The sequence below is a fragment of the Nerophis lumbriciformis genome, linkage group LG09, assembly GCF_033978685.3.
Source record: "Nerophis lumbriciformis linkage group LG09, RoL_Nlum_v2.1, whole genome shotgun sequence".
NCBI classification, from domain to species: domain Eukaryota; kingdom Metazoa; phylum Chordata; class Actinopteri; order Syngnathiformes; family Syngnathidae; genus Nerophis; species Nerophis lumbriciformis.
The window spans coordinates 52,558,689-52,584,042 of NC_084556.2; the positions used below are offsets into that span (position 1 = coordinate 52,558,689).

The 25,354-nt window shown below is 41.9% G+C and overlaps 1 protein-coding gene across 2 annotated transcripts in view; it reads left to right on the forward strand.

Moving 5' to 3' along the window:
* LOC133607871 (3',5'-cyclic-AMP phosphodiesterase 4B-like) overlaps positions 1–25,354 on the forward strand; it is a 156,792-nt gene that overhangs the window by 39,878 nt on the left and 91,560 nt on the right. The window contains exons 1-4 of one of the 2 annotated variants that reach the window (XM_061962899.2): positions 2,628–3,258; positions 21,932–22,117; positions 22,198–22,234; positions 24,879–24,949. In XM_061962899.2, the coding sequence (XP_061818883.1) occupies positions 3,173–3,258; positions 21,932–22,117; positions 22,198–22,234; positions 24,879–24,949 (380 nt within the window). In that variant the 5' untranslated portion in view covers positions 2,628–3,172. Of the gene's footprint in view, positions 1–2,627; positions 3,259–21,931; positions 22,118–22,197; positions 22,235–24,878; positions 24,950–25,354 lie in introns of those variants that run through there. The other variant, XM_061962898.2, reaches the window with a different exon arrangement.

Genomic DNA, 25,354 nt, shown 5'->3' on the forward strand with positions numbered 1-25,354 from the left:
AAATGCACCCATTTGCAGGAAATGTAGTCTTGATTTTCAACATTTTCTTTCAAGGCTTGCATGTCTACATTAAAACATTCTTCTTCATACTGCATTAATATATGCTACTTTTAAACTTTCATGCAGAGAAGGAAATCACAACTAAAAAAAATCACACATTTTTTCATACGGTGTTGATGTGGAAATGTTTGCCTCGGCATTTTGATGGTGTGGACGTGTGGCACCGAATGGAGATAAGCGTCTCGACAGACGTCACAATATTGCGCCATTGCACAGGCGCGCACCTTAGAGGGAGCGTTGCTCGTACGGCTGCGCTAGCATCACAGCTAACGTTAGCCATGCTGCTACCTCTCTGCTCGGGGTGGATGTATACGTATGTGACGTATGACGTGACAGTATGTGACGTGTGTCGTGACAGTATGTGACGTGTGTAAGAAGGTGCGCTCGCTGTCTGTGAGAGGGAGACACAGGAAAGAGTGAGAAGAGCCTGTCGTGTAATGCCAGCAGCTAAAAGCAACGGCGTGAGAATCCACAGACCTGTGGATGTGTTGAAGGTGTGCTGGAAAATGCGGAACGGAGATTACGGAGCAGCAGAAAAGTGGAATGTATTATTTAAATCGGTGCGTTGGAAAACACGGACCGGAGTTTTTTTTAAAACTGGATCTGGATCGGCATTTTCCCATGCCTTGCCGATACGCAATTTTTGGCAAATATCGGCAGCCGATCCGATCCAAATATCGGATCGGGACATCCCTAATGTAGACCACATTGCTTTCTGAGTTCAGTGATGCAAATGCATGTCAAGTTGATCAACACATTGTATTATTCTCCAGTACTGAAAGGAAGGCTAAAAGGGCATTAATGGGAGCCTTAAAGAAAAAAGTAACTAAATAATTACTTTTCACAGTAACGCATTACTTTTTGGTGTAAGTAACTGAGTTAGTAACTGAGTTACTTTTGAAATAAAGTAACTGTAACTAGTTACTGGTTTTCAGTAACTAACCCAACACTTATGAATGACAAAAAATTATATTAATCTGCGATTAATTGCGGTTCATTTGAGTTAACCATGAACAAACTGCGATTAACCACGAGTAAACATTTTCATCGGTTGACATCCCTACTTAAAAGTACATTTGCCTTTTTAACATTATTTTTGTAAACGACGACACTAATGCATACCTGCCAACTTTTGAAATCAGAAAAACCTAGTAGCCAGGGTCCAGGGGCCGCAGGCCCCGGTAGGTCCAGGACAAAGTCCTGGTGGGGGGTTCCTGCGCCCCCCGACGCAAAATGATTATTAGCATTCAGACAGGTTAAAATGTTGCTAAAACCATCACTTTTCTATCAGTCACAGTGACTTTTCAAAACAAAAATATTACAGCAAAAATCATATGGGTTGATTGACATGTTTATTCTGTAAGCTAACTTCAATAGTTTGAAATTATTTTGACAGTTAATGCCAGTTATCCTGTCAACCTTTCACAAGACTTCAATTTGTTAATTGAAAGTATAAACACTTTTTACAGTAAACAAATGGTAAAACAGTACTAAACAATTCCATTAAAAAATAAAATTGGTGTCATTATTAACTTTCTGTCCAAGCTTGTATAATCTACTGCCTTGTTCAATTGTAAAAAATATTCTGTGCCTAAAATTCACATTTCTATCACAATTATCATACTGTAAACATGGTAAGCTAACTTCATTAAAATTAATAGTCCTGTCAATAGCATGGAATTACAATTCAAATGTAGTTTTTTTGTAAGCCTTTCAAAAGAATTCAAAATATGAAAAATGAATGAAAATTAATTGAAGCCATCAGACACTTGAAAAGTGGCACATCACATCTCTAATGTAATCATTTGAACTTTTCAACAGAAATAGCACTGCAAAAATATTAAGGACATACTTCTGTATTTTGGTAGTTATGCTGTCAACATTTAACAAGATTTCTTCAACATAAATTGGATAAACACTTTTAACAGTATAACAGTACTAAACAATTCCAATAGATAACATTGGTGTCATTACCTTTTTGTTTGCTCAATTATTGCCTCCGTAAATAAAACTTCGGCATTTATCACATCCAAAGAATCTGTTTGGGCGACGAAAAACGTTGAAAGTTTTCCACTTGTATCGCTAGCAACGGCATTAGACTTGTGTTTTTTTGTCCCAACGTGGTCTTTTACATCGCTAATTCCTCCGTGTCCGATTGAAAAATCTTGTCTGCACAAGGTGCAATTCGCGTAGTTTTCACCCTTTTTGGAACGGATAATTATTCCCGGATAGGCTTTTGAATATTCTTCACGGAATGACTGCAGTTTTCTTTTCGGTTTAAGACTCGTATGCGATTTTTCTCCGGCTCATTCCATGATCGTTCGCTCGTTTGGAAACAATGGCAACTGGTGCCTCGTGCTTGGCAGTGGAGCTATAAATAGCCTCGCGCATGGCATTCGGAATGGCTCGATAGGAAGTTACGGGAAGCAGTGTCGATTGTCATTGTTGTTACGCGATTTCGTGAATAAAACTTTTTAAAAAATATACTTTTTTAATTAATGAAAAACCGTATTTTTTATCACTGCAACCGTAACCCGGAATAGGTTGATGAAAACCGTACTAATTACGGGAAAACCGGAGTAGTTGGCAGGTATGCTAATGTGTCGCATTTAAAAAGTCGGAAACCTCTGATCCAGAGGATCTTGCTGAGGTCCGTGATCATTGTACAATTAGACGCCGTGTCTCTGGTACTGGCCACACCACACCACACTCATCCAACCATGCCTTTATTGACCTTGTTTTGTGCAAACAAACAAACTCCTCCCACGAAGTTGGAAGCGTAGAGTCGTCCAAAATGGAGATTTTGAGATGGAGGAGTCCCCGGGTTCATTAAGAGGTCTGCTTTTGTAAGATTTAATATCAGCATGGATGGTTGGGTCCATTTTCCGGCTAATCCGCCGTGGCTGGACATGGTAGGAAAACTGACAGGCTCTCAGATAAACACTGAGTCCATTCCCTTGGGGTCCAGCCCAGATCTGCCTGATCCTCGTGCCAAATGTGCGTTATTCCAGTGTGTGGTCTGTGGCGGGGGAGAAAGCAGGTCTGTTGCACATGCTCCCGGGTCAGCAGTGTTTCCTGAAGCTTGTTGAAAGGGAAAGAGTAGCACTGTGGAATGTTGCAAAGGTCCCCAAGGTGCAGAAGCGGGCACTTTGATTTCAGCGTGGAGGGGATCAGTGAAGCCCACCTCTCGGCTCCCAGGTAACTCTGCTACCTTCTTGGATTCTCTTTCAGTCGAGTTCGTTTTTCTTTTGCCTATTTATGATCTCTTATATTATTCTTTTGAATAACGTGATCGTTTCCCATACCCTTTTCTTGTTTTAATTCCATTGCCCCAGTAGGTTGGTTTTGATCTGGGAAATGCAACTTTGCTAGTGTCAGATTATGAGATTAGATTTCTGTAGGCAATACGTTGTGGTAATGTGTCATGGCGGGATTTAGATGACGTAAAATGAAACCCAGATGACGCGGTCTGTTGCGTTCTACCGTTAATCTGATCTCGTCTGGCAGAGGTAATGGGTTAGTAATCACTCATGTGGAAAGTCTGAGAGGAAAATGGGGCAAAGCAAATAATTAATATATTTTTCACCGGAGCTAAGGGTGCATTTTTTTTTATGGTTATTTAATTTAATTTAATTGTGTACTCTAATCTATACAAATGTAATAACATAGATGTGCCCAATAGCAATAACTACAAAATTCCAGCAGAAATGTTGATCGGCCTGCTATCTGTGCCAACCCTCCCGGATTTTTCGGGAGACTCCCGAAATTCAGCGCCTCTCCCGAAAACCTCCCGGGACAAATTTTCTCCCGAAATTCAAGCGGAGCTGGAGGCCACGCCCCCTCCAGCTCCATGCGGACCTGAGTCCGCTTTCCCACAATATAAAGAACGTCTACAGTAAAGCAGTCCGTCTAAACAGCAATGTTGTGACACTCTTAAACAGGACAATACTGCCATCTAGTGCATTTGATGAAAGCACTTTTGTGCGTGCCACACAGCAATGCATCATCAGAGAGGGTGTTCAGCATGGTTCGAAAAATAGTGACAGAGAATAGAACAAGGATGGACAATTCAACCCTTAACTCAACAATGAGTAGATGAGTGTTATGTGTGTGTATATGTGTAGATAAATGAACACTGAAATTCAAGTATTTCTTTTATTTATATATATATATATATATATATATATATATATATATATATATATATATATATATATATATATATAGCTAGAATTCACTGAAAGTCAATTATTTCTTATATATATATATATATATATATATATATATATTGTTGCGTTTTGGACCAGTTGTTCCTCCCAGGGAATTCAAGTCACAATTCGCTCCCAAGTTCTTTCCGACACTTAAAGCTGAGTTGAAAAACCACCAGAGACAGAATAGGTATTTTGTTGTATATTCTCAAAGCTTTGCCAATATACATTGATTGAGACCAGTCTAACCATAGAACATTCTATTGCGCCTCCCAAAATGGTCTGTCTTCCCGATCCCACCACCCTCTCTCTCGTCCCATCTCTGTAGACAAAACAAATGCTAGTCAAAACACATTCCAAAGAACTCAAGGTTAACACACAGTTTACTTGCAGACAGAGCAGCAAGAGAAGAAATGGAAAACACAAGCTGTTTTCAAATATGACTATGAAATAAAAGAAGTACAACTTAAATTCAGATATATGTAAATATCTGCCTCCGACAATATATATATATATATATATATATATATATATATATATATATATATATATATATATATATATATACATCCATCCATCCATCCATCCATCCATTTACTACCGCGTATTCCCTTCGGGGTCGCGGGGATATATATATATATATATATATATATATATATATATATGAAATACTTGACTTGGTGAATTCTAGCTGTAAATATACTCCTCCCCTCTTAACCACGCCCCCGCCCAAACCACGCCCCCCGCACCCACCCCACACCTCCCGAAATTGGAGGTCTCAAGGTTGGCAAGTATGCTGTGCCCTGAACCTCTGGCCGGCGTTCAGTGGACGCCGGCATACTTGTAAGATGGCGCCAGGTATCCGAATCCATGGTTTTCAGGAGTAACCATATAAAATGGGCTAAAAATTTAGCCTAAAACGTAAGCATGCTAACATTTGCATGCTAATATGAGACGTTAGCATACTTCCAAGATGACGCCAAGTTACCAGAAATCCTAATTTTTAGGTTTAAACATACAAATGAGCTATAAACCTAACAAAAATTGGTAGCATGCTAATATAGAAGACAATAGCATACTTTGAAGATGGCGCCAAATATCAAAAATCATGATTCTTAGGTTAAAACCTAAGAAATTAGCGAAAAAGCTAGCAAAAAAAAAAAACATGACATGGTAGCATGTGACAGGGTAATATAAAAGGAGTTGGCATACTTCCAAGATAGTGCCGTGTATCAAACATCATGAAACACTCAAAATTAGCGAAAAAGCTAGCCAAAAAATATAAGAGACGTTACCGAATTAGTTAAAAAGTTAGGATAAAACTTTAGCGTTCTAACAACAACAACATGCTAATATGTGAGAAGTTGACATACTTCCAAGATGGCGCCATGTATCAAAAATCATGATTCTTCGGTTTAAAACACTCAAAATTAGCAAAAAGGCTAACCAAAAACGTTACCATGCCAACATCGACATGCTATTATAAGAGACGTTAGCATATGTCGAATACAAAATGTAATATTTTAATTCAAGCATCCCAAAAATGATGATACTGTCTGAACAACTACTGGGTATGTTTGAAATTACGGCTGTCAAACAAGTAAAAAATATCATTTTGATTAATCGCATTTTGTTCCTAGTTAACCCAAAATTATTTGTGATGAATGCAGATAGATATAATTTTTCATCATTAATAATAAGTGTACCCGAGACAGATAATTGTCAAGTTTTTATTACCATGACTGGACAATACGTTTGCTGTAATGAAATGTCTTTTAAAGAGCTTAACACAAAAAGGATGTGAACACACTTTTAATCAGAATAAGAAAAATTACCCGCAGTGTGTTGGTGTCTTGCCACAGTTTTGTATTCTTGCTGTAGGAGCACTTGCATTCAGAGGAGAGGAGCTACACTTCCTTGTTTGGATACCAGTTTCACGCATTAATAACACAAAATGTGGTTTGTTACGATCATGCTGTGATTGTCAATGTAATCTGTGATATTTCCACCTGAATGAATACATTCCGATATTCTGTACGTTACGTGTTGTACAAGTTAATAGTCTTTCATGTTTCTACATGAAAATGTCTTAACCTTTTTTTTTTATTCATACAATGAAATATTCAGCCAGCTAACCACTTTGTAATTGATCGGCCAGAACTTGTTATAAAATAATATATGCTTTTATTTCGGCCTGCCACAAAAATTCACCCCATATTCTCAACTGATGTACTAGCATTTATTTAGGTAGGAATATCACAGATTATGTTACGAAACATCTCTGACAAAGCACGATCATAAAGTATGACATTTTTATTTTGTTACTGTAGTTAGACCGGATGTAAAGCGTAGCACTTTTATTTTGAAGCCGGAATTGTGTGATTGGTTTAAGAAGGTCTCGACATGGTTCTGACTGTTCGCAATTTAAAAAAAAAAGTTGGTTGGTTGAAGTTTAAGTCCATCTTACTAAAGCAGTCAAACAATCTACATTTTATGTTATCAATTAAGGGTGTGACGGTAGACAAAAAAATTCGGTTCGGTACGTACCTCGGTTTAGAGGTGACGGTTCGGTTCATTTTTGGTACATTAAGAAAACAACAAAATATACATTTTTTGGTTATTTATTTACCAAATTTGTAAACAATGGCTTTATCCTTTTAACATTGGGAACACTATAATAATTCTGCTCAAAAATAGAAATAGCTCTGTGTGTGATGGATGTGAGCCACCACTAGGCTGATCAGTGCAACAGCAGGCAGTCATGAATGCTAAGCATAATAATAACATACATATACACACACACATAATAATAACATACATATACACACACACATAATAATAACATACATATACACACACACATAATAATAACATACATATACACACAGGGTCCATTGCCAGGGTTCATGTGGTCAACATATATCAAATAAAAACTAAATAAGATAAGGCTCAGAATGGTTTCTTAACAAAACCGTTCTACATATAAAGTGCTTTTTTTGATTGATTGATTGTGTCATGTCTGTGTAATCATGTTTTGTTTTGGTCATGTTTTGTTTAGTTATTGGACTCTTTAGTTTCTGGCTTTTCACTCCCTTGTCTTGTTTCCATGATTACCCATTTGTTTCACGTTTGGACTCATTGTGCACTCTTGTTTGTCACCATAGCAACCCATTAGTTTTCACCTGTTACGTCACGCTTCACGTTTTGAGTCACGCACCTGTTTCTCGTTAATCATGTCTGTAGTATTTAAGTTCATTGTTTTCAGTTTGTCTTTCTGGTGACATCCCCGCATTCATACCCCTGTCACACTCTTGTCTACCTCTGCGAACTTCATGCCTTGTCCAAGTAAGTTTTTTCTATTAATGCCACAGTTAGTGTTTTTGTTTAATTGTTCAGTTTTTTGCCCACGTGCAAGTCTTTTTGTTTCGTTAGTCAAGTTTGTACTTCCGCCTTGAGCGCGCTTTTTGTTCCTTTGAGTGTTATAAATATCCATCCATCCATCTTCTTCCGCTTATCCGAGGTCGGGTCGCGGGGGCAGCAGCCTAAGCAGGGAAGCCCAGACTTCCCTCTCCCCAGCCACTTCGTCCAGCTCTTCCTGTGGGACCCCGAGGCGTTCCCAGGCCAGCCGGGAGACATAGTCTTCCCAACGTGTCCTGGGTCTTCCCCGCGGCCTCCTACCGGTCGGACGTGCCCTAAACACCTCCCTAGGGAGGCGTTCGGGTGGCATCCTGACCAGATGCCCGAACCACCTCATCTGGCTCCTCTCCATGTGGAGGAGCAGCGGCTTTACTTTGAGCTCCCCCCGGATGACAGAGCTTCTCACCCTATCTCTAAGGGAGAGCCCCGCCACCCGGCGGAGGAAACTCATTTCAGCCGCTTGTACCCGTGATCTTGTCCTTTCGGTCATAACCCAAAGCTCATGACCATAGGTGAGGATGGGAACGTAGATCGACCGGTAAATCGAGAGCTTTGCCTTCCGGCTCAGCTCCTTCTTCACCACAACGGATCGATACAGCGTCCGCATTACTGAAGACGCCGCACCGATCCGCCTGTCGATCTCACGATCCACTCTTCCCTCACTCGTGAACAAGACTCCGAGGTACTTGAACTCCTCCACTTGGGGCAGGATCTCCTCCCCAACCCGGAGATGGCACTCCACCCTTTTCCGGGCGAGAACCATGGACTCGGACTTGGAGGTGCTGATTCTCATCCCAGTCGCTTCACACTCGGCTGCGAACCGATCCAGCGAGAGCTGAAGATCCTGGCCAGATGAAGCCATCAGGACCACATCATCTGCAAAAAGCAGAGACCTAATCCTGCAGCCACCAAACCAGATCCCCTCAACGCCCTGACTGCGCCTAGAAATTCTGTCCATAAAAGTTATGAACAGAATCGGTGACAAAGGGCAGCCTTGGCGGAGTCCAACCCTCACTGGAAACGTGTCCGACTTACTACCGGCAATGCGGACCAAGCTCTGGCACTGAGCATACAGGGAGCGGACTGCCACAATCAGACAGTCCGATACCCCATCGGGTTCTTTTGGCTCATAGGACTCCTGAAGCAGTGGACAAGTACCGACAGGCCAAGCGGTGTGCGGCTTCAGCGGTCGCAGAGGCAAAAACTCGGACATGGGAGGATTTCGGTGAGGCCATGGAAAACGACTTCCGGACGGCTTCGAAGCAATTCTGGACCACCATCCGCCGCCTCAGGAAGGGGAAGCAGTGCACTATCAACACCGTGTATGGCGAGGATGGTGTTCTGCTGACCTCGACTGCGGATGTTGTGGATCGGTGGAGGGAATACTTCGAAGACCTCCTCAATCCCACCAACACGTCTTCCTATGAGGAAGCAGTGCCTGGGGAGTCTGTGGTGGGCTCTCCTATTTCTGGGGCTGAGGTTGCTGAGGTAGTTAAAAAGCTCCTCGGTGGCAAGGCCCCGGGGGTGGATGAGATCCGCCCGGAGTTCCTTAAGGCTCTGGATGCTGTGGGGCTGTCTTGGTTGACAAGACTCTGCAGCATCGCGTGGACATCGGGGGCGGTACCACTGGATTGGCAGACCGGGGTGGTGGTTCCTCTTTTATAAATAAATATGTATTTACCTTCACGCCATGACCAGTCCAGCTTTACTTGCATCTCGGGAAAACAAACACACCATAGTCCACGTCTTGACAGATTGAGACTTTTATTAGTAGATTGCACAGTACAGTACATATTCCGTACAACTGACCACTAAATGGTAACACCCCAATAAGTTTTTCAACTTGTTTAAGTCGGGGTCCGCGTTAATCAACATTAAACTGCCTCAAGTTGTTGCTCAGATTAAATAAAATGACAAAACTTTTCTTTTACGTATAAAAAGTGCAACATTAAAGGGGAACATTATCACAATTTCAGAAGGGTTAAAACCATTAAAAATCAGTTCCCAGTGGCTTATTTTATTTTTCCAAGTTTTTTTCAAAATTTTACCCATCACGCAATATCCCTAAAAAAAGCTTCAAAGTGCCTGATTTTAACCATCGTTATATACACCCGTCCATTTTCCTGTGACGTCACATAGTGATGCCAACACAAACAAACATGGCGCATAGAACAGCAAGCTATAGCGACATTAGCTCGGATTCTGTCACACCGCGGTGAGGGATGTCTTGTCTTGGTTTTTTCTGTCTTGTGATGTGCATGTTTTAGTTTGAAAAGTAACTCTCCTCTCGTTTCAGGTCACTTGCCCTTCCTTTTGTGTCATCAGTCTGACGTCATCCCGATTCCCTAATTGTTTCCACCTGTTCCCTATTACCCTCATGTGTCTTATAAGCCCACTCCTTCCTTTGTTCTGTGCCAGATTGTTTCGTTTATTCGTGCTCTCTAACATCCATGCCCATGTCCATGCCTTGTCTTGCCTTGCCTCGTCTTGTGCTTATTATCTTTGATTCTGAATCCCTTCGTTGCTATTTTGAGTTTTCCTTTCTTCCTCCTCAGCAGAGTGATTTTTTGTTATTTAGTTTATTCAGCCGAAGTGGTAAGTTTCAGTTATTTTTCATTCTTTCCTCACATTTTTGAGTGACAATTTTTGTTAATACTTTATTAGATTAGATAGTATAGAATTTTTCATAATTGTTGTTTCTTCCTCCTGTTGGAGCGTTTTTTGTTTATACATTTTATAGCATTTATTAATTATAGTTTGTCTTTACTTTTGTGTTTTCCTCCGTTCGGAGCGAATTTTGGTTGTTCCTATTTTTTGGAACCTTTTTTGCCGGTTACCGTATTTTCCGCACCATAAGCCGCCCTGGGTTATAAGCCGCGCCTTCAATGAACGGCATATTTCAAAACTTTGTCCACCTATAAGCCGCCCCGTGTTATAAGCCGCATCTAACTGCGCTAAAGGAATGTCAAAAAAACAGTCAGATAGGTCAGTCAAACTTTAATAATATATTAAAAACCAGCGTGATGTGGGCGCGCATGGAGTCGTATATCAACATGGACGGAGCTGCGTGAAAAAAGCCACCCGGCCTCTTCGCGTAAACTTCCCTTAACCACTCGCTCACCTTTTCTTCATCCATCCATCCCTTCGAGTTAGCTTTTACGATGACGCCGGCTGGAAAGGTCTCTTTTGGCAAGGTCTTCCTTTTGAATATCACCATGGAAGGAAGTTTCTGGCCATTAGCATGGCAAGCTAGAACCACAGTGAAGGATGACTTCTCATTCCCTGTGGTGCGAATATTCACCGTACGTGCTCCCGTTGTATCCACAGTGCGGTTCACAGGAATATCAAAAGTCAGTGGAACCTCGTCCATGTTGATAATGTTCTCTGGCCGGAGCTTTTTTTCAGCTATCTTGTTTTTACAATATGCACGGAAAGTAGCCAGCTTTTCTTGAAAGTCTTTAGGCAGTTGCTGTGAAATAGTAGTCCGTGTGCGGATGGAGAGATTGCGTCTTTTCATGAACCGGAAACCTGTCGCTTAGTAGGAGCCATTTTGTGGTCTTTACAGATGTAAACACACAAAGGAAATGAAACGTAATATCCGCGCGCTTCTTCTTCTTCTTCTATGGGGGCGGGTGGTTGCTTACAGTAGAAGGAGAAGCGCTTCCTCTTCTATGGGGGCGGGTGCTTACCTTGGCGGTTGCTTGCGTAGAAGAAGAAGCACTTCCTCTTCTACGGGGAAAAAAGATGGCGGCTGTTTACCGTAGTTGCGAGACCGAAACTTTATGAAAATGAATCTTAATATTAATCCATATATAAAGCGCACCGGGTTATAAGCCGCACTGTCAGCTTTTGAGTAAATTTGTGGTTTTTAGGTGCGGCTAATAGTGCGGAAAATACGGTAGTTTTTGGATAAATAGATATTGTAATCCTTGACTTTGGAGGTGAAAAGGAAGCTGTCAAAATAAAAGCCTGTCTAAGTTCCCTACTCTGCATCTGAGTCCTATCCTTTTTACCAAGCCCTGACAGATTCAGACTTGGATTTCAGCGGCTTAAGCGATTCAACAGATTACGCATGCATACCTGCCAACTACTCCGGTTTTCCCGTAATTAGTACGGTTTTCATCAACCTATTCCGGGTTACGGATGCAGTGATAAAAAATACGGTTTTTCATTAATTAAAAAAATATATTTTTTAAAAGTGTTATTCACGAAATCGCGTAACAACAATGACAATCGACACTGCTTCCCGTAACTTCCTATCGAGCCATTCCGAATGCCATGCGCGAGGCTATTTATAGCACCGCTGCCAAGCACGAGGCACCAGTTGCCATTGTTTCCAAACGAGCGAACGATCATGGAATCAGCCGGAGAAAAATCGCATACGAGTCTTAAACCGGAAAGAAAACTGCAGTCATTCCGTGAAGAATATTCAAAAGCCTATCCGGGAATAATTATCCGTTCCAAAAAGGGTGAAAACTACGCGAATTGCACCTTGTGCAGACAAGATTTTTCGATCGGACACGGAGGAATTAGCGATGTAAAAGACCACGTTGGGACAAAAAAAACACAAGTCTAATGCCGTTGTTGTACCGAAATCTGTTACCCATCGGAATTTGTAACTCCAGGGGGCGATGTTCCCATGACGTTTGTTTGATGGTTAAACGGCAAGCCCAAAGAGGAGAAGAAGAACGCTTGCGTAAATGGCGTAAACTATCCTTAATGCTGAAACGTCAGTTGTCAAAATTTCAGCATTAATAATAACAATGGACTCATACTATAATGAAAGGAAGTCATTGATTTCCAGTATATGTGTAATTTATTAATGCTGAAATTCTGACAACTGACGTTTCAGCATTAAGGATAGTTTACGCCATTTACGCAAGCGTTCTTCTTCTCCTCCTCTTTGGGCTTGCCGTTTAACCATCAAACAAACGCCATGGGAACATCGCCCCCCTGGAGTTACAAACTCCGACGGGTAACAGATTTCGGTACAAGTGGAAAACTTTCAACGTTTTTCGTCGCCCAAACAGATCCTTTGTATGTGATAAATGCCGAAGTTTTATTTACGGAGGCAATAATTGAGCAAACAAAAAGGTAATGACACCAATGTTATCTATTGGAATTGTTTAGTACTGTTATACTGTTAAAAGTGTTTATACTATTTATGCTTTCAAGTCCAAGTTGAAGAAATCTTGTTAAATGTTGACAGCATAACTACCAAAATACAGAAGTATGTCCTTAATATTTTTGCAGTGCTATTTCTGTTGAAAAGTTCAAATGATTACATTAGAGATGTGATGTGCCACTTTTCAAGTGTCTGATGGCTTCAATTCATTTTCATGAATTTTTCATATTTTGAATTCTTTTGAAAGGCTTACAAAAAAACTACATTTGAATTGTAATTCCATGCTATTGACAGGACTATTAATTTTAATGAAGTTAGCTTACCATGGACCGGACCGGACGGCTTCAAAGCAATTCTGGACCACCATCCGCCGTCTCAGGAAGGGGAAGCAGTGCACTATCAACACCGTGTATGGCGGGGATGGTGTTTTGCTGACCTCGACTGCGGATGTTGTGGATCGGTGGAGGGAATACTTCGAAGACCTCCTCAATCCCACCAACACGTCTTCTTATGAGGAAGCAGTGCCTGGGGAGTCTGTGGTGGGCTCTCCTATTTCTGGGGCTGAGGTTGCTGAGGTAGTTAAAAAGCTCCTCGGTGGCAAGGCCCCAGGGGTAGATGAGATCCGCCCGGAGTTCCTTAAGGCTCTGGATGCTGTGGGGCTGTCTTGGTTGACAAGACTCTGCAGCATCGCGTGGACATCGGGGGCGGTACCTCTGGATTGGCAGACCGGGGTGGTGGTTCCTCTCTTTAAGAAGGGGAACCGGAGGGTGTGCTCTAACTATCGTGGGATCACACTCCTCAGCCTTCCCGGTAAGGTCTATTCAGGTGTACTGGAGAGGAGGCTACGCCGGATAGTCGAACCTCGGATTCAAGAGGAACAGTGTGGTTTTCGGCCTGGTCGTGGAACTGTGGACCAGCTCTATACTCTCGGCAGGGTCCTTGAGGGTGCATGGGAGTTTGCCCAACCAGTCTACATGTGTTTTGTGGACTTGGAGAAGGCATTCGACCGTGTCCCTCGGGAAGTCCTGTGGGGAGTGCTCAGAGAGTATGGGGTATCGGACTGTCTGATTGTGGCAGTCCGCTCCCTGTATGCTCAGTGCCAGAGCTTGGTCCGCATTGCCGGCAGTAAGTCGGACACGTTTCCAGTGAGGGTTGGACTCCGCCAAGGCTGCCCTTTGTCACCGATTCTGTTCATAACTTTTATGGACAGAATTTCTAGGCGCAGTCAAGGCGTTGAGGGGATCTGGTTTGGTGGCTGCAGGATTAGGTCTCTGATTTTTGCAGATGATGTGGTCCTGATGGCTTCATCTGGCCAGGATCTTCAGCTGTCACTGGATCGGTTCGCAGCCGAGTGTGAAGCGACTGGGATGAGAATCAGCACCTCCAAGTCCGAGTCCATGGTTCTCGCCCGGAAAAGGGTGGAGTGCCATCTCCGGGTTGGGGAGGAGATCTTGCCCCAAGTGGAGGAGTTCAAGTACCTCGGAGTCTTGTTCACGAGTGAGGGAAGAGTGGATCGTGAGATCGACAGGCGGATCGGTGCGGCGTCTTCAGTAATGCGGACGCTGTATCGATCCGTTGTGGTGAAGAAGGAGCTGAGCCGGAAGGCAAAGCTCTCAATTTACCGGTCGATCTACGTTCCCATCCTCACCTATGGTCATGAGCTTTGGGTTATGACCGAAAGGACAAGATCACGGGTACAAGCGGCCGAAATGAGTTTCCTCCGCCGGGTGGCGGGGCTCTCCCTTAGAGATAGGGTGAGAAGCTCTGCCATCCGGGAGGAGCTCAAAGTAAAGCCGCTGCTCCTCCACATCGAGAGGAGCCAGATGAGGTGGTTCGGGCATCTGGTCAGGATGCCACCCGAACGCCTCCCTAGGGAGGTGTTTAGGGCACGTCCGACCGGTAGGAGGCCGCGGGGAAGACCCAGGACACGTTGGGAAGACTATGTCTCCCGGCTGGCCTGGGAACGCCTCGGGGTCCCACAGGAAGAGCTAGACGAAGTGGCTGGGGAGAGGGAAGTCTGGGCTTCCCTGCTTAGGCTGCTGCCCCCGCGACCCGACCTCGGATAAGCGGAAGAAGATGGATGGATGGATGGATAGCTTACCATGTTTACAGTATGATAATTGTGATAGAAATGTGAATTTTAGGCACAGAATATTTTTTACAATTGAACAAGGCAGTAGATTATACAAGCTTGGACAGAAAGTTAATAATGACACCAATTTTTTTTTAAATGGAATTGTTTAGTACTGTTTTACCATTTGTTTACTGTAAAAAGTGTTTATACTTTCAATGAACAAATTGAAGTCTTGTGAAAGGTTGACAGGATAACTGGCATTAACTGTCAAAATAATTTCAAACTATTGAAGTTAGCTTACAGAATAAACATGTCAATCAACCCATATGATTTTTGTTGTAATATTTTTGTTTTGAAAAGTCACTGTGACTGATAGAAAAGTGATGGTTTTAGCAACATTTTAACCTGTCTGAATGCTAATAATCATTTTGCGTCGGGGGGCGAAGGAACCCCCCACCAGGACTTTGTCCTGGACCTACCGGGGCCTGCGGCCCCTGGACCCTGGCTACTAGGTTTTTCTGATTTCAAAAGTTGGCAGGTATGCGCATGTATTGAAACGGATGGTTGTAGTGTGGAGGCAGGTAGCGAAAACGAAATTGAAGAAGAAACTGAAGCTATTGAGCCATATCGGTTTGAACCGTATGCAAGCGAAACCGACGAAAACGACACGACAGCCAGCGACACGGGAGAAAGCGAGGACGAATTCGGCGATCGCCTCCTAACCAACGATTGGTATGTGTTTGTTTGGCATTAAAGGAAACTAACAACTATGAACTAGGTTTACAGCATATGAAATACATTTGGCAACAACATGCACTTTGAGAGTGCAGACAGCCCAGTTTTCATCAATTAATATATTCTGTAGACATACCCTCATCCGCTCTCTTTTCCTGAAAGCTGATCTGTCCAGTCCAGTTGGAAATGCATCTGCTTTGAGTGTCGCAGGATATCCACACATTCTTGCCATCTCTGTCGTAGCATAGCTTTCGTGGGTAAAGTGTGCGGAACAAACGTCCAATTTCTTGCCACTTTGGCATCTTTGGGCCACTGGTGCAACTTGAATCCGTCCCTGTTGGTGTTGTTACACCCTCCGACAACACACCGACGAGGCATGATGTCTCCAAGGTACGGAAAACAGTCGAAAAAACGGAAAATAACAGAGCTGATTTGACTCGGTGTTTGAGAAAATGGCGGATTGCTTCCCGATGTGACGTCATCGCTCTGAGAGCGAATAATAGAAAGGCGTTTAATTCGCCAAAATTCACCCATTTAGAGTTCGGAAATCGGTTAAAAAAATATATGGTCTTTTTTCTGCAACATCAAGGTAATTATTTTGAGAATATACAAGAAAATACCTATTCTGTCTCTGGTGGTTTTTCAACTCAGCTTTAAGTGTCTGAAAGAACTTGGGAGCGAATTGTGACTTGAATTCCCTGGGAGGAACAACTGGTCCAAAACGCAACAATTTGGGGGCTTTGTGCTATGGTTAGACTGGTGACCCCAGTCACCCTAGACGGTACCAAATTAACACCCCTTGGAACTCCTGTTTCAGCGGCCTCTAACTTCCCGCAGAGGACGCCATGTTTTATCTCGGAGGAGTGTAACGGGCTCCTTTGATTTGATGAGAAACCCTGAGAGTGTTTACTTTGATGCAATTGGACAACCAAGGAGGGTCCCACCACAACATAAATTGTGGTGTGAATCCTGTGCAGGTTTCGAGAACCTTCCTATAATTGGTGCTATTTTCCCTGTGACTGCTACTAAAAATGTAGAACGCATTAACTATGTTTTTTATAATCTGTTGAGACTGACCAACCTGACTCGTGATGCTGTTGAGGGGCTTGCTGAACAACCTGGGTTTGCTATGTCACTGAAGGGGGTCAGGCAAAGTGGTGACTTTCGAGAAATGCTAGTTTCCTTCCCTGAGAGTGACGACATTGACATAGATTCCATCCGTTTATCTACCATGTAGCTATGCTTTTAATTTTTTTCTAGCTTGCTCAAAGAGGGGCGTATTTTAGAAGTGTTGGTACTAGTGATAAAGATCTTTTTAGAAGATCTGAAGGGGGAATTGTCGGAGGCAGATATTTACATATATCCGAATTTAAGTTGTACTTCTTCCATTTCTTTGTCATATTTGAAAACAGCTCGTCTTTTCCACTTCTTCTCTTTCTGCTCTGTCAGCAAGCAAACTGTGTGTGTTAACCTTGACTTCTTTGGAATGTATTATGGCTAGGGAGACGTTGTGCTTGTGTTATGGCTAGGGAGGGGGAAGGAAAAGAGAGGTTTTTGGTGTTGGGAAGACAGACCATTTTGGGCGGCACGATAGAATGTTCTATGGTTAGACTGGTCTCAAAAAATGTATATTGGCAAAGCTTTGAGAATATACAACAAAATACCTATTCTGTCTCTGGTGGTTTTTCAACTCAGCTTTAAGTGTCGGAAAGAACTTGGGAGCGAATTGTGACTTGAATTCCCTGGGAGGAACAACTGGTCCAAAACGCAACAATTTGGGGGCTTTGTGCTATGGTTAGACTGGTGACCCCAGTCACCCTAGACGGTACCAAATTAACACCCCTTGGAACTCCTGTTTCAGCGGCCTCTAACTTCCCGCAGAGGACGCCATGTTTTATCTCGGAGGAGTGTAACGGGCTCCTTTGATTTGATGAGAAACCCTGAGGGTGTTTACTTTGATGCAATTGGACAACCAAGGGGGGTCCCACCACAACATAAATTGTGGTGTGAATCCTGTGCAGGTTTCGAGAACCTTCCTATAATTGGTGCTATTTTCCCTGTGACCGCTACTAAAAATGTAGAACGCATTAACTATGTTTTTTATAATCTGTTGAGACTGACCAACCTGACTCGTGATGCTGTTGAGGGGCTTGCTGAACAACCTGGGTTTGCTATGTCACTGAAGGGGGTCAGGCAAAGTGGTGACTTTCGAGAAATGCTAGTTTCCTTCCCTGAGAGTGACGACATTGACATAGATTCCATCCGTTTATCTACCATGTAACTGTGCTTTTAATTTTTTTCTAGCTTGCTCAAAGAGGGGCGTATTTTAGAAGTGTTGGTACTAGTGATAAAGATCTTTTTAGAAGATCTGAAGGGGGAATTGTCGGAGGCAGATATTTACATATATCTGAATTTAAGTTGTACTTCTTTCATTTCTTAGTCATATTTGAACACAGCTCGTGTTTTCCACTTCTTCTCTTTCTGCTCTGTCAGCAAGCAAACTGTGTGTGTTAACCTTGAGTTCTTTGGAATGTATTATGGCTAGGGAGACGTTGTGCTTGTGTTATGGCTAGGGAGGGGGAAGGAAAAGAGAGGTTTTTGGCGTTGGGAAGACAGACCATTTTGGGCGGCACGATAGAATGTTCTATGCTGGACTGGTCTCAAAAAATGTATATTGGCAAAGCTTTGAGAATATACAACAAAATACCTATTCTGTCTCTGGTGGTTTTTCAACTCAGCTTTAAGTGTCGGAAAGAACTTGGGAGCGAATTGTGACTTGAATTCCCTGGGAGGAACAACTGGTCCAAAACGCAACAACGCTTACATAGGTCTGGTGATAATGTTCCCCTTTAAACAGTTTCAAGTCAACTCAGCCTCAGATTAACTTTTCTTCCCCCCCCCCCAGCTTTTAACCCTGGTGACTTTCACTCAATCTTCATGTTTTTTGCCAGAAAAATCAGTTAATCCACATTGTCTGCAGAAAGAGCAGACCTGCTTGCAGTTACAATGTCTCAGTGGGTCAAAATCTAGTTTTTAATGCAATATGGTTTTAAATCTGCTGCTCTAAAAACATTTGTTATTGCTTTAGCCCTGCCTGACTCGCCGAGGAGAGGCTGCTTGAATGCGGTGTTTGCACGACGCTCGTCTTTATCTTCGTTGAAGCGATGTTCACTTGGGGGTGGTGACGCTTCAAATGGGTTAGCACAGGGGTCGGCAACCTTTACCAGTCAAAGAGCCATTTTCACCAGTTTCACAAATGATAGAAAACAATGGGACCCGCAAAAATTTTTGAAATTTTAAATGAATTAACACTGCATAAAAAGTTTGCTTTGTGCTATGTATACACCAGGGGTCTCAGACACGCTGCCCTCACCTTTATATGGAATTGTTAAGCTGGTGCGGCACGCGGGTTTTAAATGAATAGCGCGTGTCAGCGTCATGCGTGCCGTGACGGTACAGCATATAGCGCCATCAGCCACATGTTGAATGGGGCTTCCGCTTGCTCACGTAGGTGATAGCAAGGCATCATTGCTCAACAACCTCACAGGTTACACTGACGGTGGCGGTATAAAAAAAAAAACTTTAACACTCTTACTAATAATGCGCCACACTTTGAACCAAAACCAAACAAGAATGACAAACACATTTCGGGAGAACATCTGCACTGTAACACAACATAAACACAACAGGACAAATACCCAGAATCCCATGCAGCCCTAACTCTTTCTTTCTTTCTTTAGTTTATTTCGAACATGAACACACTTACATCATAATACATCACACAATTTCATATCATTTCATTTTACATCATGCCCGAAAAGGAGTAGGAAGAAGCAAAGCTTATTTAATCCTACCCCTTTCCCACTTCAAGCGTTTACAAATATATAGAATCATTTACGGACCTTTTTATATAATAAAATAACATCTATGAATTAGTATACAACAGTTTTGTAATATGTAATTAATTAATTAATTCAGTCATTATTAACATACTGAGATGAAGAATATCTTATTTTCAATAAGGTTGAAAGTATTTTTCATAATTCTTCTTTTTTGTACTCTGTAAGCACTATTATTTTGAACAACCTCTTAAACTGGATCATATCAGTACAATTTTTAACTTCTTTACTTAATCCATTCCATAATTTAATTCCACATACTGATATGCTAAAAGTTTTAAGTGTTGTACGTGCATATAAATGTTTTAAATTATTTTTTCCTCTAAGGTTATATTTCTCCTCTTCCGGGATTCATTATACACCCCCGCTACCAAACCCCGCCCACCTCAACCGACGCACAGAGAGGGTGGGGGGGTGGGGGGGGGGGTTGATGTGTGAGGGAGCAGGCTTGGGGTGGGGGCGGGGTTTGGTGGTAGCAGGGGTGTATAATGTAGCCCGAAGAGTCGGGGCTGCATGGGATTCTGGGTGTTTGTTCTGTTGTGTTTATGTTGTGTTAAGGTGCAGATGTTCTCCCGAAATGTGTTTGTCATTCTTGTTTGGAGCCGCGGGTTGCCGACCCCTGGGTTAGCATGTTTGACGTGTTGTCAGAAGCACACCCTACTGCTGCTGAACAATGTCGGCAAACCTCCGTCCTCCATTGTTGTATCGCACCGCGAAGCCTTAGTGTTCCCAAACGGGAGATCTTAACGAGGCAGGAGGGTCTTCCAGCTCTGGCTTTTTACATGTTGTCGTAGCCCGGTCGCTGCTAGCATGCCATGCGTTGTGCATTGTTTACACAACGTGCGGTACGCTACTTAATATGTCCGTGTGGAAACTCGTTCGGTACACCGAACCGAAACCCCCGTACCGAAACGGTTCAATACAAATACACGTACCGTTACACCCTTATTATCAATGCACCTTAACAGTTATCTAAACACGGAAGTGAAGCTCCACCCACCCATTTGCTCCGGTGAAGACTGCTCAGCGCGAAAAATGGTTTTGTCTTGTCTGTAGAACAACTTGCCATGGCTTTGGGCCTGGTATTTCCATAAGGGATCTTTTTCTTTGTCCATTTCTGCGCGCTATTTTCCCGCTTGTGGCTCACCAGTAACCCGTGAACACAGCCAAGTTTCCTCTTCTGCGGAACGGGCCGAGGGTCAAAAAGGATGCCTGTAGTCTGGCAGCCTATTACATCTACACTCTTAGAAATAAGGGTTCTTCTACAAGGGCTGAGATTCTAACTGGAACCATTTGCTTCTGAAAAACCCTTTCCCGAAGAAAGGGTTTTTCAAGGGTTCTTGGTAACGCTAATGGTTCCAGTAAGAACCATTTTGATCCAGAGAACCCTTTAAAACCCCTTTTCTGAATAATTGGTTTTAAAAGGGTTCTCACTAACACTAAGGGTTCCAGTAAGAACTATTTTGATCCAGAGAACCGTTTTTGAAAGAAAGAGTTCTTCAGGGATTGTTGAAAGCATGGGTAAGATCCTGTGTCACCAGGGACATACTTCCTGATAACATTTGCCAATAATGGTGCCTATCTTTAAATAAATGTTTTTCTCATTAAAATGTTTTGAATGTTTGTTCAATGTCAACATGATAAATGACTACAATATAATATGAACTAAACTGATCTGTAGAATACAATATGGTTCTTTATAGAACCCTCAGAAGACAAGACGGTTATCGGTGAGAACCTTTGAAAAGGGATGTTTTTAGAACCCCCTGTGTCAGATCTAGATTAAACCCTAGAAACATGAAAGAGTTCTTTGTGGAACTCCCTGTGTGAGTTCTAGATGAAACCCTTGAAACATGAAAGGGTTCTTAGTGGAACTCCCTGCATAGGTTCTAGATGAAACCCTTGACAAACGAAAGGGTTCTTAGTGGAACTCCCTGTGTGGGTTCTAGATGAAACCCTTGAAATACGAAAGGGTTCTTGGTGGAACTCCCTGTGTGGGTTCTAGATGAAAGTCTTGAAATACAAAAGGGTTCTTAGTGGAACTCCCTGTGTGGGTTCTAGATGAAACCCTTGAAATACGAAAGGGTTCTTAGTGGAACTCCCTGCGTGGGTTCTTTGTAGAACCTCTCATGGGGGGGTTCTGGGTGGAACCTTACACACACAGTTCTAGGTAGAACCCTCCAAAAGGGTTCCAGGTGGAACCTTTATAAAAAGGTTCTACCTTGAGCCAAAAAGGGTTCTCCTATGAGGACGAGCCGAAGAACCATATATGGTTCTACTTAGCACTTTTATTTCTAAGAGTGTACTAACACTGCTGATTTCTTCATACACATTTGATTGACCATGAATCAAAAGCCCTATCATGTGCATGATTTGTCTTCATATTTACAAAGTGCTCCTATTTGAACTTTAGTTTGGAGGGAGAGAATGGACGATCGTGCCCTTCCGACCCACAAGTGTCCCCCAGTTCGGGCCTGGTACTCCATCCCAACGTGGCAGGTCATGGCCAGCGTCGAGAGTCTTTCCTCTACCGCTCCGACAGCGACTACGAACTGTCACCCAAGTCCCTTTCTCGGAACTCTTCTATCGTGGGAGAACTGTGAGTGATCCTCCAGATGTGATAGGAGAGACTGATGCCGTTCACCACAGTCATTTGACCTTTTTTGTCTTGCATTTTAGCCACGGAGAAGACTTGATAGTGACTCCATTTGCCCAGGTAAGAAGTAATACCGATCCTCTCTGAATCTAGACATGTCTCTGCCTCCTAGTGGATAAAAGTGGTCATTGCAAAATAATTACTCTGTTTACCCTCCAGGTCATCATATATATATATATATATATATATATATATATATATATATATATATATATATATATATATATATATATATATATATATATATATGTATGTATGTATGTGTGGGAAAAAAATCACAAGACTACTTCATCTCTACAGGCCTTTTTCATGAGGGGTTCCCTCAATCATCAGGAGATTTGATTGAGGGAACCCCTCATGAAACAGGCCTGTAGAGATGAAGTAGTCTTGTGATTTTTTTCCCACACATACATATATTGCGCTCTACTACGGTATCGAGCACTATTTTTTGGATAACCTTATTAAGACATATATATATATATATATATATATATATATATATATATATATATATATATATATATATATACATTAGGTCAGGAAAAAACACAGAGGCTATATCATCCCTACAAGCCCGTTTTGCAGGTTTCCCTGCTCGTCAGGGGATTTTATTGAATAAAATCCCCTGTGTGTGTGTGTGTGTGTGTGTGTGTGTGTGTGTGTGTGTGTGTGTGTGTGTGTGTGTGTGTGTGAGTGTATATATATATATATAATGTGTGTGTGTGTGTGTGTGTATATATATACACACATATACATACACATTTTTATTATATATATATATATACCTGTACATACATATATATGTATGTATATATTACATATATACATGTGTATATATATACATGTATATGTATGCATATACATATATATACATATATGTATATATATACATGTATGTATGTATATATATACATGTATGTGTATATATATACATATGTATGTATATATATACATATATACTGTATGTATGTGTATATATATATATACATATATATGTATATATACTGTATGTGGTATATAGACATATATATTACATATATGTATGTATATATGTATTTAAATGTATACATATGTATGTATATACATGTATGTATGTATGTATATACATACATGTATGTGTATATATATACATATGTATGTATTAGAGATGCGCGGATAGGCAATTATTTCATCCGCAACCGCATCAGAAAGTCGTCAACCATCCGCCATCCACCCGATCTAACATTTAATCAGAACCGCACCCGCCCGTTGTTATATATCCAATATAGACGATGCAAGGCATTAGTGAGGTTATAAAGCTTTTGCCTGTTAAAGAAAGGAGACTGATCCAATGCAGCACAGACATTCGCGTGCCACGCTGTCACGGCCCAGACGCACACCAGTGCGCAATCATATGGGAGCCGCGCTGAGCGCACCTCCAAGCGCGTCTCGCTGCCGGCGACGGCCGGGTATGGGCCCGACGCTCCAGCGCCATCCATTTTCAGGGCTAGTTGATTCGGCAGGTGGGTTGTTACACACTCCTTAGCGGGTTCCGACTTCCATGGCCACCGTCCTGCTGTCTATATCAACCAGGGTGAGCCCCACCCCTTTCGTGAACGCACTGCGCGCGGAGTGACCCCTGTTACGCGCCCCCGGCAACAGGGGTGGCGGGCAGGTAAGCTGCGCGGGCGGAGCGCGCAGAGTGACCCCTGTTACGAGCCCCCGGCCACAGGGGTGGCGGGCAGGTAAGCTGCTTACCTGCTGCGCGTGACGCCGGCCGCGGCGAAGGCGGACGAGGCGGGGTGTCGGTGCGGTGGGCGCGGTGGTGACCCTGGACGTGCGTCGGGCCCTTCTCTCGGATCGCCTCAGCTACGGTTCCCGGTGGGGCCCTCTCGGGGGAAGGGGCCTCGGTCCCGGACCCCGGCGAGGCATCCCTTATCCGCTCCGTAAAAGTGTCCATCTCTTTTTCTTTTTCTTCTTCTGTTGTGGCATATGCTGCAGGTGCCTGCTCGTTTTTCGTATGTGGGTAACAACATTTAACTATGTATATATATTTACCAATTGGTTTAACTGCCACCCGCCTGAATCTATTTAAAATCTTTTTTTTTTTTAATTTCAACCGCCCGACCCGACCCGCGGATAAAATCTAATTTTTTTTTATTTCATCCGCCTGATCCGCGGATAATCCGCGCATCAGGCGGTTGTGTCCGCAAACCGCGCATTTCTAGTATGTATATATATACATATATACTGTATGTATGTGTATATATATATGTATATATACTGTATGTGGTATATACACATATATTACATTGTATTTAAATGTATACATATGTATGTATATATATATATATATATATACATATATATATATGTGTGTATATATACATATATGTATGTGTATGTATATACATATATATGTATATGTATGTGTATATATATACATATATATGTATGTATGTGTGTACATACATATATACATTTATGTATATATATGCGTGTGTGTTTGTGTGTATTTATGTATATGTTAATATGTGTATGTATATACATGTCTATATACACACATATATATACATACATATGCACAAATATATATATATATACTGTATATATGTATATATATATATATATATATATATATATATATATATACAGTGTATATTTATAGACGTTTTTTTGTGATAGTTTAACATTTACAGCCTCTTCTTTTCATCCTTTTTATCAGGTCCTCGCAAGCCTTCGGACTGTCAGGAACAACTTCACCACCTTGACGAATGTGCAGTGTGCATCCAACAAGTAAGATATGACTTTTTTTGTTGACTTCTTATTTTGGACTTTGATAAATAAAGGAAACGGTTTAACCTGTAACTTATGAATTATTTGACAACAACCATAATAAACACTGTTAAATGTAAGTGAACATGAATATTTTTGTATAGGCATCATTTTTGACACACTAGTTTATGCAGTTACACAATCATATTAATATCATTATTTTTATTCTAAAAGAGTAAAAATGTAAGAAAAAAGAGAGAAAAAAACGGTATGTAGTGAGAAACAGCTGATATTTTTAAACTAATAATTAATATTTATATAATTATATATATATATATAACACAAAGTTTTGTCTTTGAATATATAATATCTGTTTCTAGCATTTTTTTTAATAAAAAAAAATATCCAAATCGAGTCCCTGGTGAA